The sequence below is a fragment of the Scardinius erythrophthalmus genome (genome assembly GCF_964197995.2).
Source record: "Scardinius erythrophthalmus genome assembly, chromosome: 2".
NCBI classification, from domain to species: domain Eukaryota; kingdom Metazoa; phylum Chordata; class Actinopteri; order Cypriniformes; family Leuciscidae; genus Scardinius; species Scardinius erythrophthalmus.
This window is the reverse complement of record NC_138222.1, coordinates 45216781-45232484: the sequence shown is the minus strand read 5'-3', so window position 1 is coordinate 45232484 and position 15704 is coordinate 45216781. Positions and strand designations below refer to the sequence as shown.

At 36.9% G+C, this 15704-nt stretch overlaps 2 protein-coding genes across 3 annotated transcripts in view; both read right to left on the bottom strand.

The window, feature by feature from the left end:
* Positions 1-11973, bottom strand: part of dennd2b (DENN domain containing 2B) — a 62170-nt gene extending 50197 nt beyond the window's left edge. Inside the window, exon 1 of one of the 2 annotated variants that reach the window (XM_081354417.1) lies at positions 11881-11973. The gene's annotated coding sequence lies outside the window, so the exon portion shown is untranslated. Of the gene's footprint in view, positions 1-7240; positions 7701-11880 lie in introns of those variants that run through there. The other variant, XM_081354418.1, reaches the window with a different exon arrangement.
* Positions 11974-12485: 512 nt separating this feature from the next.
* On the bottom strand, positions 12486-14886 carry tmem9b (TMEM9 domain family, member B). Its single transcript, XM_081354439.1, has 5 exons — positions 14494-14886; positions 14110-14201; positions 13886-13994; positions 13664-13798; positions 12486-13464 (listed from the first exon to the last, which is right to left on the bottom strand). The coding sequence occupies exons 1-5, from the start codon at positions 14590-14592 to the stop codon at positions 13309-13311; spliced, it is 591 nt and encodes a 196-aa protein (XP_081210565.1). The 5' UTR covers positions 14593-14886; the 3' UTR covers positions 12486-13308.
* Between the last annotated feature and the right edge of the window lie 818 nt (positions 14887-15704).

Sequence of the window (15704 nt, the reverse complement as noted above, 5' to 3'; positions counted from 1 at the left end):
ACTTGGATGAAAATAAAATCATTGGCATCATAGTTCTTGGATTATCATGTCTGCCATAGATTCAATAACATTTAGGCATAATATTTTTCCCAAGCACAACTCTAGAGTCTGAAGGCCCTAAAAATCTGTAAGAACATTTGCATTTTCAAGAGTTGATGTACTGTACTGGTGAACCACTAGCACAACAGTAAAAAAAAAAAAAAAAAAAAAAACAGACTACTACGTACGCTCACAATTAACCAGTTAAAAGTTAACCGACAGTAATTTTTTAAGTAATGTTTCAAGATATTTAAAAATGTTTGCTGCATGGTTAAAAAAATATGCTACAAATATAAAATTGCATTTTTGAGAGAAAAAAAAACAAGTCACGAATAAGTCGCATTTTATTACATTTTACTAAGTGTAAATCAGGAAACTAGATAGGGGAAATTAAACTACGTATACAAGTTGACGTTCTCTTAATGTGTGCTTGCTTACATGAAAGTGCAAAAACTCAGAATAAATGTAAAAAGAAAATCCTCAAATGACAATAATCGTGATTATAAATTTTGAGAAAAATATTCGTGATTATCAGTTTAACCATTGTTGCGCAGCCCTACTCGTGACTCTAATTTAAATGAGTACAAAGACATTTTTAGTGGTCACAACTTCACGAAAGAAGTAATGCAGACACTAGACAAGGGCAAACTTTCTAGTGCACGTGTCAAGCGCCTGTGTTCACGCACACTATCAAATGGAGTAGGCCTACTTTGAAAGGCTATTCGGCTATACGTATACAGCAAGTGTTCATGTCAAATGTGCAGTATACTTTCGGCTTAAAGTATGACAATCCAATTTATGATGTAGAACCCAATGATAAAGTTTCTTGTATAGCTTAACTCAAACCAATACAAGCTATTTTAAGCCCTTTTACGAAGTCTTGAATTTGTTTTTGGGGTGTACTAGAATACGTTTTTATGCTTGATTGTTCAAAAAACGCATAATTATTCACATATTTTACATTAGGGTTAGGGTTGGGTTTTACTCTCTCCCCAGTGTGTCTCGAACGCGCCGTCTAGGTCCTGTTTCGATGAAGCCCCTCGTTCCGAAATACGAAATGTGCTGTGATTGGTTAGCTGGCCCAGTGTCGTGATAGGCACCCCTTAGCGTGTGTTTGGGAAATGTCCCGCCCTCCGTAACTGCAAGTTCTGCTCTAGTGTAAACATTAAAGCAACACTAAGAAACTTTTCCTCTTCGGTCCCCCTGCAGGTTGGAAGCGGAATTGTCCATTACCGCTGTCGTAAATAATTTCGCAGCCTACTGTCGCACGCACACTCGCTGTTTATCCAGCACCGGCTTTGGAATGAACGATGTCCACAGACAAGGTAGAATATGTTGCATGATGTCATGAAAGTATGATGTATTGCGACATCAGAAACGAAGAAAAACTAAATAATGACTATTGTAATGCTTGACGTAAAGCAAGTCAAATTTGTAGTTTTCTTATGTCTCATTTGAACTACAGAAACGCGACCCGGTTTGGCAAACTTGCATAGTGTGGTTATAGCAGATATAGGGCTGCAAAGCGAATCCAGAAGTGCCTTTCACTCTGTTACGACTTGATGAACCACTGATACGATTTTGGAAACATTATTTTAAGGTAAAAAATGTTCCTTAGTGTTGCTTTAAGGATGGAGTCAATTTCAAACCAATTCAAGCCTGATTCCGACCCTGACAATGTTAATGAACAAGAGGATCATGCAAAACGGACTGCATTCACACGTGTCAAAGTGGTACGTTTTTTGTAAATTTAATCGCGATATTTGACGGAAAACTATGGTAATATAACAGTAATCCGTAACAAAACCATGGTTTATTTTTCTAATATAAAGCGGTGAACCATCTTACAAAAGCGAGAGCTTGCAAAAGCAACAGAAAACAAGTTTTTCTCCATAAAATGTGCAGCGCACAGATAAATGTTGGGGTTACAATGTTCAGGAACAGTGTAAAAAATAAATTTGAACCACTCTTAAGTTTGTCCACCTTAAGAAGGCCAAACAAAGGGTGGAACCAGGGTGGGGGGGGGGGGGGATTACCAAGGGAACTGATGGTGAACTAGCCTTCTGGATAGGCCTACAAATTGATGTCATGACTGAATAGCTTCACAGTCACGAACAGCTCCATTTGCAATTTTAGCAACAGAAGACAGAACATCTTTGTTCGATTTATCCTTGAACAGAGTGTGGCTAAAAAGTAAGCTTCTTTATCAGTGGTTCAAACAAACACTATCTGACCAGCTTCCTCGGGTGAGTGACAAAGTTAGGAATGTTCAGGGTTGAAGACGAGACCATCGGGCCATGTTCTTGTCAGCGACGACAGGTCAGTTGGCTAACAGAGCGGTACTCTATTCAAAAGGAATGCACTAATATTTGCCCCATCCGTCAAGGCACACATTCAACACATCAGAGTTTCTGAAAGAGGAGGAATTCTTCAAGTGATAGGGAGAGACTCATTTAATGTCAATAAACATGACACCACAAGGTAGATTTGAGTTACTCAGCCATAGAGATTGCGTTAAAATTGGGGTTGAAGCTTTACTCATTTTGCTGATCATTGACCATAAAGTTATTTATTTCCGTCGGAAAATATTCAAAAACTCATTGGACCTGAATAGCAGAGGTTGACTTGCGTCAAGGCAAAATGCACATTGTTGTGCACATTAGATGAAAAGCTCCCAAAAAAAGACCTGAGTTTTAATTCAATTTTCCTGTCGACAGGGTGAATTAGGGTCTTCAGGGACTTTTTGCACTTTCGACTTCTCCAATTTACTGTGATCAGATCTAAGGTGTCCCAAATTACCCCAATTCACCCTACATTTGCCATAACGGTCCCTGCTGATCAGCCACTTTAACTTTAACATCTCTAAAACAAGCAACAGAGTGTAAACCACTGCACATTCTCAACCCCTAAGAGGCAATGAACAGGGTTATGCATTTACCAGAGAACATTTTGCACCAGAGACGATTACTCTTTCTCCGTTCTTTACTCATAGCCTGTAAACTCCAAGTCAATGTTGTTATTACCAAATCAGACATGACTGTGTGAGAATGGGAGTTAGATTACAGCATAAATACCAGAGGAAAGAGGGACCCCCCTTCCAGACTCATAGCTCGCACCGTCATATGGTCCTCATCAGGGCTCTCGCTGAGATTTATATACTGCACGAGGTACCTTAATGCTGCTGTTATCAGCCAAGCACGTTGTGTTTAGATTGAGGCAAGAAAAGATGATCAATGCGTCTGTGGTATCGTGAGGAGTTTTTTAAACACGCTCCCACCTGGACAAATCCCTCTGGCACTGCTAATTAAAATTTCCCTGAAAAGTCTGACAGGGAAAAAGGAAGAGGCAGAGCATAAGGGGGCGTCTTTTGTTTCCCTTTCACTCGGTTTCAATCCCAAGTCCGCAGAGCCTGTGAATAATGACAGAGGGTTTGTATCCAGGTTGGGGGCTGTGGGGTGGAGGGAATAGTTGTACCCTGTTGAGCTGCTTAAACGTCTTTCCTTCTGAGCCTTTCATGAACTGTGGAACTTGGCCTGTCACAGATCGCAGCAGCTGCACGCTCCCCACACAATATACCCACGATTCCTTGCTCCCATAGTGCTGACTGGACAGGCCAGATGGAACCAATTTTTAAGCCCTTTTCAGTCTCTGTCTTTCCTGACTTTCAGCTGTTTACAGTTCTTTTTGTTTTCCAAGTCACTAGCAAAAGGAGAGATTCACACATTGAGGAAACTGAGGAATGCTGCTCATAAAAATGAGAGGCAAATGGATCTTATTTGATTTCAGTGTTCATTTGTAATTGATGGCTTTTACAGCAGTGTTTCTTAAACATACAAATTGTTGGGTTTCTTCTACTTGTTTATGACTTTCAATCAAAACTGCAATGCAAAGCCATATTTGTCCTAATAGCCTTCTACTATACGAACACTAAAAATAGAAACATGTGTATGGAAACATGAGTGCATTCGGTTCGAAAGACTCAAAGCAGTCATTTTCCTTAAACAACTCAGTACACTGTTCTTATCAGGATTTACAATATTGTCCTTTATCAGGCAGACTGAAGACAGAACGGCTGCTCACATTGAGCCATAAAACTTTTAGAGGTCCTATGAAATCCCAGTCATAAATACCTTTTTTTTTTGCAGCACACATTTTTGAAGAAAATTTGCAGATCTTCTTCATAGAACAATTCATAGTTACCATATGCGTCAAGCTCCAAAACAACAAAATAAGACAAACAAATGCAAAAGTAGCATAATTTTAGTCATGACTGTATTTCAACCCATATCATAACTTTTGCCGCTCTAGCGGTTAATAAACAAAACTGCATGCGTCGAATGAATGAATAAAAAGGAGGTAAACACTGTAACCAACAAGACATTCAGTAGTCTTGTAAGTTTGTCTGCGCTGCGAATCCTATTTTTTCAGTGAAAATTACATGAATATGACATAGTGGGCAACTGATAATAGCATAGCTTGAAATCAAGGGTTTAAGGTTTGTCGGTCGTGCGTGTTACTGTCCGCATTCAATTCGCATGGACAGACAGTCACATGCAGAGTAACACGTTTGTATGAAACGTACAAAACTTTGGCCTTGGCGATATATCGGTTGATCACTAGTAAAAAAAAAAGTCACGATGAAATGGAAGTCTTGGTCACACTTTAGGTTCCAATTCCCGCTATTAACTAACTATTAACTATGACTTTTGCCTCAATAAACTTCAAATTACTGCTAATTAAGGTAGTTGTTAAGTTTAGGTATTGGGTAGGATTAAGATTATGGTCATGCAGAATAAAGCATTAATATGTGGTTTATAAGTACTAATAAACAGCTAATAGCCTAGAAGTATGCATGCTAATAAACAACTAGTTAATAGTGTCAATTGGAATTGAACTAAAGTGTTATCAAAATATTTTCTTCCTTTTGTGATGTAAACGGCATTTCTAAAAATTTAGGGTGGAGACCACTGATAGATCAGTGGCGGGGACTTGGTTCTATCCATCGGTTTGATTGGATTTTAAGATGTGGCCATTGCACTCAAAAATGAATGTGGGCTTGCAGTTGAGTTTAAGCAGACTAAATGATTTGAGATGTACTGCATACATCACCAGAAACAAGTTGTTTTCACAGGAAGATCAAAATGACATTTTGATTTAATATTACAGGTCAAAATGTACCAAAAAAGTAACTTAAGTCAGAAATACTTAATATTTAATTCAGCAAGGACATATTAACTTTACCTTTAAACAACCAACCATTTGAGTAATGTAAGGAAACCAGACTTTTATGCATTGACGCATCAGACTTGCATCATAGTCTATTGTGTTTGATAGCTTACACAGTAGAATCTCAGACACAGACATGGAGGATGTTACACAATAACAAGACAAAAAGCTACCTTCTCTCCCATATGAATAACACTGACTCATGTAAACTTAGAATAATCACAACCTTGTCGGATTGACAGGTGGCAGGTGCTGTTTCTGTAATACCAATGACACACAACATTACACTAAGTTCCTTGTTATAACTCATAACTCAACTTTAAATAAAATCATCCCTTAGACAAGTGTTTTATTAAGGCCTAGATGGGACACATTTTGAAGCACATTGTGTAATCTGAATGTCAACCATCCAACTATTAATGCAAGTCACAACGCGTTGCCTTTTTAAAGCGTATAAAAATTACAGGTGCGTCAAAATAAAAACAACAATGCACAGTCTTTTAAAGGCAATGTCCATTCAGTGTACCACATTGAAAAGGATTTTACAAGTTAAATTGTTCTTTTGTTATAGTGCTTGCTCTCATGGATGAATAGCTTTCATTTAGCCTACATCCTTAGAAAAATGCAATCACAAAGTATAACAATTACTATTATCAAACAACTAAATTAAAAGATATAGTGCACAAGCAACACAGCTCTGCATCTCCATAACAAGACAAGATACTGAATCTGGGAAGAAAGTGCATAAATGCACAATTGCACACAATACTGCATTGCATTTTTTTGACACATGAGATCCAGTGTAAATAAGAGTCCTTGCATCACTGTTATTACAGCTGACAGTTTGTGGACGAAATCACATTCACACTGGAATGACAAGCAATGGATCAACTACAGCTTAACACTATGAAAAGGTTTGATACACATTATAGCGGCAGGGCTGTGCATTTTGTTCAAGGTTTGGTGACATCCCACCCTTATCCATATTGCGCAAGCACTGGACAGAGTACAGAGCGGCTCCCATGGTTGAGCTGACAATCCAGACCAATGAGAAGGAAGGGTTATTGTTCCAATAGCACAATAGACAGTCTGTTCAGAAAGTTCAGGAAAAAAGGGCTTGCAGCTGCAGTAACTGCTAAAGCTGAAAGCAGGGGGCACTATATACTTGTGATCTACAGTGATCATGTAACATTCATGTGTCCATGTCAGTTGGTGTGCTCAAATAAGTGCATGATTTTAGTGGGAATAACTGATGTGACATTAAGGAAGAACTAATTTGCTGTTAATCCTCTCTCAATCAACATTTAGCCTACATTACATTTATATTTAAGCATTTAGCAGATGTTTTTATTCAAAGTGACTTACGTTGTATTCAATGTATACATTGTTTGTAATCAATGTATGCATTCCCTGGGAATCGAACCCATGACCTTCGCATTGCTCAACTGTTTGAGCTACACAATGCAATGCTCAACAGTATTTTGGCCACTAAACAAATCCATAAACTTTTTGAGATCTGTCAGGGAAATTTATAAACTAGACTTGACCTTGGGGCACCAAACTATTCCTCAAATAAAACAAAACTAAAAAAAAAAAAAAAAAAAAAAAAAAGCCTATTAAACGTTTGAGTAAACAACCAACATTCATAAGAGTTGGGAAATTACCAAATAAGGTAAACACATTTGACGTAATACAGTTTCAACCACATTTTTAAGAAAAGTCATGTTGACCCACAATTACATTTAAAACATATAGCTGCTACTACTTTGGCTGTGACTTAAACCAAGTGAGTTAAGTTATCGGTCAAGTTTTGAGCATTTTGAGGTGCCACGCGCCTATCATTTTGCTCCAAAGATGCTCAAAAATGCTTTCTATCAAGGAAGCGAACTAGGTTTTGACACACAGCCTTTGTTTGCGATTGACTGTGCTCATTTTCATACAATGTAACCCCGCTAGAATGAGATAAAAGTTTTACCTGAACGATACGTCCCGCTGATCGTGCCATTTTGTTCAGCGTCTCACAAACACTCGTAGCGATTGCAAAAAAACCATCGATTTGCCGGTAATACCTGGAACTTTTCCCTAAACTTCCAGGCATGTCCTTTCAAGCGGGGTAAATCCCTCCCTACTTGAGAACTCTCTCTTGGCAGAAGGCTGAGCTAGTCGCCATAGAGACGGATTGTTTTGCCCTCTCTTCTCATGAGCCACATGGATCTGAACTTTACACGCTGCAATGGCAAATTAAGCGCGGTTAAAATAAATACCTTTCACATTTCACACATAACTATTTTGCCTGATAGTTCCTTCATCCTTCCACAGGAAAAAACAGCCAAGAATAGCTTATTTGAACACGCAATTAAAGTTCATCGTACAAAACGGTCTCACAGGGTACGTACCGAAGTAACTTACTTCAGCTTGCTTACATATACTTATATTTTGAAGTGGGTGAAATTGAATTCCATTATCATAACCATTAGCCTACTTTTTTTCTACTCAAATCTGGCTTAAATGAAACTCGCGCGTATCTCAATATTTAATTTAATTTTAATTCTGAATATTCACCACCTGATAAAACACTGAAAGTGATATAGACCTACAACAACAATGTCATATCTAATCTATAAAAGCAGTTATCGGTAAAGCAGTATGCTAAACATTATAACAATCTGCATAATCGCAATTGTTATCCACAGATTCCACACCTTGATCAAAAGTGCTGAGAAAATAAGTACTGAAAATCATATTTTGTGTTGTTATTTTTTTATTATTATTTTTTGCTTTGGTTCTTGCTTGCTGTTTAGTGTTTAAAGCCGTTTTGTATACCAGAAACAGCGTTTGTTAATTTAAGGCTTTTCACAACCAGCAACATTTAGCATATCTGCTTTTTACTTATAGAATTATATATTCTAAATTATTTAATAACAATACACACGTTATTTCGTTTTACAGTACGCTATTTTAAGCTTTATTTGTACAGGCTACCAATATTTTTCCCCACTGATGTTTTAATGTTATTTAACTTCTGCATGGCTATGCCTCTTTTTGTTGCACTAAATAACAGAGTTATGTCAGTAGTTGATATAACATTTCTAGCAGTGTCCTTCCGTGTCACATGTCTACAGCGGTTGAATGGATGATTTAATATTATGGCATTTTGTACACCAGCGGGGCCCATTTTCATGATGGGCAAACCCACAGGCTCGCCCTGAGAACAGATAATGTGAAGAATAGGTTACTTGTCATAGTGAGCAACATTTATTGATTCATTTTCTTGCTGCTATGGGTTTAATTTTTACTGATTATTTAAAAAGCTTTATATAAATACAAATTCTGTGGAGTCATCCATGATTTACCATTATTCGTATGTTCCAGACATCTTCAGTTTCTCAGCAGCAGCGTAACACATTGCAAACAGCTGTCTAAACTGTGGTATGCAATCACATGTATGTGAAGTATAAGTTCGAGTACAAACAGACAAAGAACCTTTGAACGCGTACTTGGGGACAAGACTGGAAAGAAGGCTACATTTAGTATAGAGTTACATTAACTTTGTATATTAGGTTTGTGACATTTTATTAAAAAACAGCTGTTGAGTGTCTTAAGTTGACAGATAGTTGTCAAACTGTCAAACAAAACTTCAGAATATCTACAGAATAAACCAAGCCTGCCAACTTTTTCACATTTTAGCAACTGAGAAAAAAATAAAATGTCAAATTTTGCGCAATCTGAATATCACTTTTTAAACGGATCCTCCAAGTTCTGTCAAAAGCCAGTCTAATATTAAAATCCCACTTTCAATAAGGTTTGATGCTTTAAAAAGCAGTCTATGTTGGACTCAGAGTTGTGCAAATAAGCAACCTGCTGCCATAAGCAACCGCAATATAAGAAGCAGGGATCTGTGGTTGACAAAAGCTGTATGATGACAACTTTCTCTGGAACCCTTTCAAATTGTACCAATACCTAATCGGAAATGTGGTATCTGGTGTGTTGAAACACACTGTGGGAGTTTTTTCCTCAAATCTGTATTAAATTGCTGATTTAATAGCTCAGGGACAGTTACGCCACAGATCATCACTTCATTCGTTTCCAAGAACAGTCATTCACTCCAGGTGTTTTGAGAGGGAAATTTTTGTTGGGTCAGTCCAAATGACTATGACTCTATAAGGAAATACAGAAATGTATTTTTGTTGCAAAACCTTGAGAGATAATAAACCTGTTGAAACTAGTGTTTCTACTGCAAAGCCATATTATTATGAATAAGAAAAGAAATTTGGTACACTGTATATTTGCCAAGGTCATATCTTAGCTTGTCATGCTATTCTCACGTTTCAAGCGAGCATTCACTATATTTAACCTTGCATCCTGATTTTTTTTTCAAGAACACCATGAGGCCCAGACTAAACATCTCCCATGGTGGAGGATGCCTGTTACGGCGATCATGACACCAAAATATGTGGCTGGAAATGTTTGCTAGATATGGACTAATCTAAAAGCCAAACAGCCCTTTTTCTAATCATTGCTGTCGTGTTGCAGTGTTGACCCAATCGAAACATAATGCATTCTCGATATGGTCCGAGCAGTTGGAACCACAAAACGAGGCAGATACCTTAATTTTGTTGTTTTGTGCAGAAAAAAAAAAAAAAATCCACAACTTCTCCAAAAATTAAAATTCTGTCACCATTTACTCACTCCAAAGTTGTTCCAAACCTGAGTTATTTTGAAGAACATTGATAACCAAACAGTTGATAGACACCGTTGACTTACAAAAATACAGACACTTTTTTTGTGTTCAGCAGAAGAAAGAAACTCATACAGGTTTGAAACTACCTGAGGGTGAGTAAATGATGACAGACTTTTCCTTTTTGGGTGAACTATCCCTTTAAGTGATTCAACCAAGGGTATAATACTAATGAATCATTCTGTTGTTTTTTAACTAATTTCTGATGGATTAATACTGCAAAGCACTTGCACCTTTCAACTATTATACAATGAGATTAACATGTTACATTGCCATGATGGAAAACATAATAACTATTTGGTTTATAAGGTATTTCCTTATGTCTCTGTATTTATTTTCAAATACTCTTACATTTCCAGTAGCAAGTCAATTACAAGTAAAAAGTCAAATTTACACCTGTTAAAGTAGTTATAAGAAACATTATGCCAGAGCTGTTAAATTGTTTCTCCTTCCTTGAACACATTTGTAAGGGCTTCATCATTAGTCATGTTCAACAAAATCCACAAAATCTCCATAATACAACAGTATCCATTTGCAACAGCCCTGAAAGTTTAACACACCCTTACCGCAAAACATTCCTGTCACAATCATTCTGTTCAGGCATTTAAAAATACAAAGCAGAATATTGTAGTCTATATTAAATGTAGCCTATACGAATAATGCCAATGCTCAGAATAAGTTCAAACGTTTTGTATTATGGGTCATTCTGTGACGGGAGCCATTAGTCCCCCATGTAATCTACATATGTGTAAATATATATATATATATATATATAAAGAGAGAGAGAGAGAGACTATCTTTTAGAGAGATTATCTTTAATTGTATCCTAGCTAGCATATGCTAAAATGTATTATTATTTACTATATTATAATTTAGCTTATTATTTATTATTTTGATTGCGATAATAGCACTTAAACATAATAGTAATATGTCTGACAAAATGTTAAAAAATGCACGTACATTTTTATACATAAACCATTGTTTTCTGAGTTTCTTGCAATGTTGCAGTAACAAAAATTACATTTTGAACAAGGACACACCAAAAAGAAACAATTGAGATAGATCTGTCAAGGAACCATGATAAGGCAGAGGGAAAGGACAGTCAAAAAAAGACAGCCTTGAGGGAGGCAGAGACACAGAGAGAGGAACAGAGAGAGCTGCTGTGGCCCTGGGGGACAGACATTCACACGTGATGGTGTTACTGTTTTTTAAGTGTAAAAACAGTGAACTGTTGCTGTAAGTCTGAGGTCAGACTGAAAATGGAGATTTTACTAGCAGTAATAAGAGCAAAACTCAACCAATGAGCATAAAATATATATATTTTTTTTAAATTCGGATCATTATCATAATGCTAACCGTGAAAACAACGATTCAGAGGCACCTATTCGTTTTCTTGGTGATTTTAGAAGGTTTAAGAGCGCCTCCTTGTTTCTGCTTCACAGTAAAACACCACAGAGGAGTTTATGAATCTCTCTAATGCACATGATGAAATATCCATTCTGATTAGTACTGTGCTCTCATAAGCGTGTGTATTATAGCCGATATATCTGTTATGATGAAGGAAACTGTCTCGCCTTTGTTCTGGCGACTTCAAAACACATTTGAGTCTCTTGTCAATTTGAATTGTTCACATCAAAACGCATGCCATCTTTTCTGTAATTTATGCTATTATTATTATTTTACTTTTCCCACTGCATTCGTTCTGTTATTGTGTTTTTCTTTATGTCTCTGAAGACTAGTTAGGTCATTTACAATCAGTTTTAGCATTAATGACATTTGTGAGATATTTTTCATCCATTTACAAAACAAGTCATTCAAAAGAGTTACGCACAAAAGAAGCGAACATAAAGAAGGCAGTCAAATAAAGAAATCCATACCTTTTCTGGGTAAGTGACGCTTGCGTTGCCAAGGTTACCTTTTCACATATCCATGCTGTGAGTTTGCGTAAGTTAGTTTTCAGTGGAGTGGGCGCTGGATTGTCTGTCCCAGGACTTTTGGCTGGGAGGAGGAGGTAGCGCAGGAAATGATGAGAACCGTTGTTTTAGAAATGTGATATGCGTAGTCTGTGTAACGCTATTTCAATTTGTCGAGTTCGTTTATGAGGTAAAGACTTTCGGTTAAAGTAATGCGCTCAGCTTTTCAGCAAAACAGTTTAAATTAACGGTTCACTGTTTATTATTTTAAAAGTGGTGTATGAGTTCTTGCATATCTGGATGTACAGTCAGTGAGTATATGAGAATTTTCCTAACATTAGTACTAGAATAGCTTGCAGCTGACTCGATTTTATTATCCTTTTTAATACTAAAGATAACTGCGCGTTTAATAATAAATGAATCCAGGGCTAATGTAAAAAGACATTAAACAGTGAAAACAGCGCCTCCTGGGGATTAAAAGTACCATTACCATTACCCGAAACTGCGTCATTTGAGCAGCGGGTTTGCCAACGCTGATATGGCAGGAACAAACTGAGTCTGACACAGGAAACCATAGTACACACCTATTAAGAGAACTGTAATGTAAATCAAAAGGTCAAAACAGCTCTCTCTGTTAAATCGTGTACCTGAACATTTCAATTATTATATATACACATATTAATGACAAAGAGTGTAATTCTGAAATCTTCAAAGAATGTGCCATGGAAAATACTGTCCGTCAAGAATGGTAAGAACTAAAAAAAAAAAAAAAAAGGAACATTTTTACACCATCATGAATCAGGAACCTGAATCTACACAAAGCTAGAGAGGAACTGACCTGGGAAGTTAGTCATTAAATAGCATATTATTGGGGGACAATGACAAAACACATCCACAGATTATTATTTACAAATAATAGTTGACAGCAAACTGCAAGGTAAGAAAGAGAAGAGCGAGAGAGGGGAATTTTACCATGTACTATAAACTACTAAAGACTGGATATCAATATTTTGGGTTTAGTATCAATTCTGACATTTATATAAAAACATTTTGAGAATAAATGGATCAGCAAATTTGTTGAGGAAATTGGCACTTCTATCCCCACATCAAATTCGGTGTGACTGGACTGCAGTAGAAGTAAACTTTTTTGTTGCTAAATTCAGAGTACATGATTTCAAAATGCAGGAACACAGTGATAATTAATGCAAACAGTCTGTATAACAAGCAAGACTAAATAAACAAGGTTTTGTCGCATGCATTGGTCAAGACGACAAACCTACACACACCAAAAAGAGATGTACACACTGGGGTCACGCTCAGACATCATGGAGAAGACCCAGCCTTCAGCACAGTACCAGAACCAACATATAACAGTCCAGACTGTGAATGCTTTTAGCTGAGAACCACGTGGCGGTCGAAGACAGACTTGCGCTGTTCTTGGACCTGCCTCCTCCAGCGCTGCTGAGCATGCTCTACTTTGTTGAGCATGTTGGAGCGAGAGCGAGAGCGGGAGAGCACATCATGGGCATTGGCGAAGGGCTGTTGGTCCTTTTAACAAAAGAGTGTAATGTTATCATATTATTATTTACTTTATACCATATGCTTATAATTAAAAACACAAACCCCCAGTTTAACAGACAAGGCTTAAGCATGTTTAAAAAGGCTAAAAATGCATGTTTCATCCAAACTACCAACATTTACAATTAAATGTAATCGTGTATCCATAAAGAAATAACAAAACACTTACCCCAACATCATCATCACTCTGAATGAGCTGTGAATGGCCAAACAACCTTCTCTTCAAAATAGGCTCCAGCAGTGTCAGATAGACCATATACAACAGCAGAAGGCCCAGAATAGATAGATATATTATAATAGTGACCTGTAAAAAAAAAAAGTGAAAGATGATTATTTAGCTAATATTTAAACAAATTCGAATATTGCATCTATCATGTGACATTGAACGTACTTTGATGGTTCCAGAGCTCCTTTCCTCATATTTGCATTCACAACGTAAACAGTAAGCCTCCACATCCTTGCCTTCAACAGGCATCGGCTCCACCACATGAAGGCAATTGCTGTGCAAATGAATGAATATATTTGAGGCGTTATGGATCAGTAGATAGAGAGTCATGGTGTTAATTATTTACTAAAAGTATTGTAGTTTCTTATTAAGCCTAGTAAATCATTTACCAGTCCTTCAAGGAAACGTTTTGATTGTAGATTTGCCCATCAATCTCCTTATAGGGTGGACAGATACATTTGCACCTGATGTCTTCTGAATTCTGAGAAAAGTGACCACAGATACACAAGCTTATATATTTACACAAATGAATGACATGAAACCAACTACTGGCGCAGTCAGTCTACCATACTTCTGTAAGTTTGGAAATCATTTTACATGGTTTGCAATCAGAAAGTGTTGATTTCCGATTCCGAATTTATCACGCTTTTAATTGGCAGAAACATTGAAACATGCTAACGGCTAGTTAGCTCTGCCAACAAAACAATATGATCCCAACAACAAAATTAATTTCGTTAATATATTAAAATAAAGTGATACATGTCCTAATTTACCTTAGCTTCTGATGTTTGTGCATATAATATCAGCAGAAAACACACCAGCGATGAAAACGTCAAGATATTGACAGCGCATCTTGGGGTCACTCGATTCATCTTTTTCGCTTCCGCTTAAGACAATGTTGTCAAATAATGAAGAGAGATGTCACAGAATAACGAGTAAATATTCCTTTAGTAACGCATACAATGGCTAGAAGACTTTTGGTCCAATTAAACGTCAACAAAACAAAGCTTGTGGGCTGGACTCTGTCTGACACATCAGCTGACCATCAGCAGCCGGTCCGCGCATTACCACTTTCCTCCGGAAACATGTGAGTGGGAACCATTCTTCCGTACCATACAGCGCTGGCACAGTGGCAGGTCGCAGCGCCCTTTCCGGTGGCATCCCCAGATGCTACCTACTAAACTCTCAAATTTTCATAAACAAGCCCTAGAATCCTGGAAGATTGCTTTTAAACATAATTTCTCCCCGCACACATGGATTATTTGGAACAATGAAAATATATTGTCTGGTAACAAATCACTTTTTTTCATTGAATGGGTGAATCAAAATATTTTTTTTGTTTCTGATTTATTCAATGCTCAGGGAGACCTTTTTTCTTTTCCTAATTTTGTGTCTTTAAAAGGTGCAACAATCTCATTAAGAGATTATAATAAAGTGATTAAAAGTATCCCTTTCAGTTTAAAAAATTTGTTTAAAGCACATTTATGTTATGGCTGTGTAAACAACCATTTTCCTACAATTGCATTTAATGGAGTTTATATATTAGATAAAAAATGCAATAACATCTTTATCAGAAATGCCCTATCTTCAACTCCAGGATGCCCCTCTAAAGCACAATCTAAATGGAGGATCTGTTATCCGGACTCTGATTTGAATAACTTATGGACCTCCCCTCACCGATTTTTTTAAATTAAAGAACTCCATTTTAAAATTGTTCACAGATACTACCCTTGTAACTTATTCTTAAGTAGGTTTTTTGAGAGTGTTCATTTTGCAATACTGATGAAGAATCTATTCTACATTTGTTTTGTCATTGCCCATTCTCAAAATCTTTTTGGTCAGAAGTTACTGTGCTAATTTCTTCCTGTTGTAACAAAATGATCGAAATCACAGAAGCTATCATCTTCCTGTCAGATTTTCACTCTAATGTCAACAATCTTGAACATACTGTATTATTGCTTTGTCTTCTGGGTAAATTTCACAT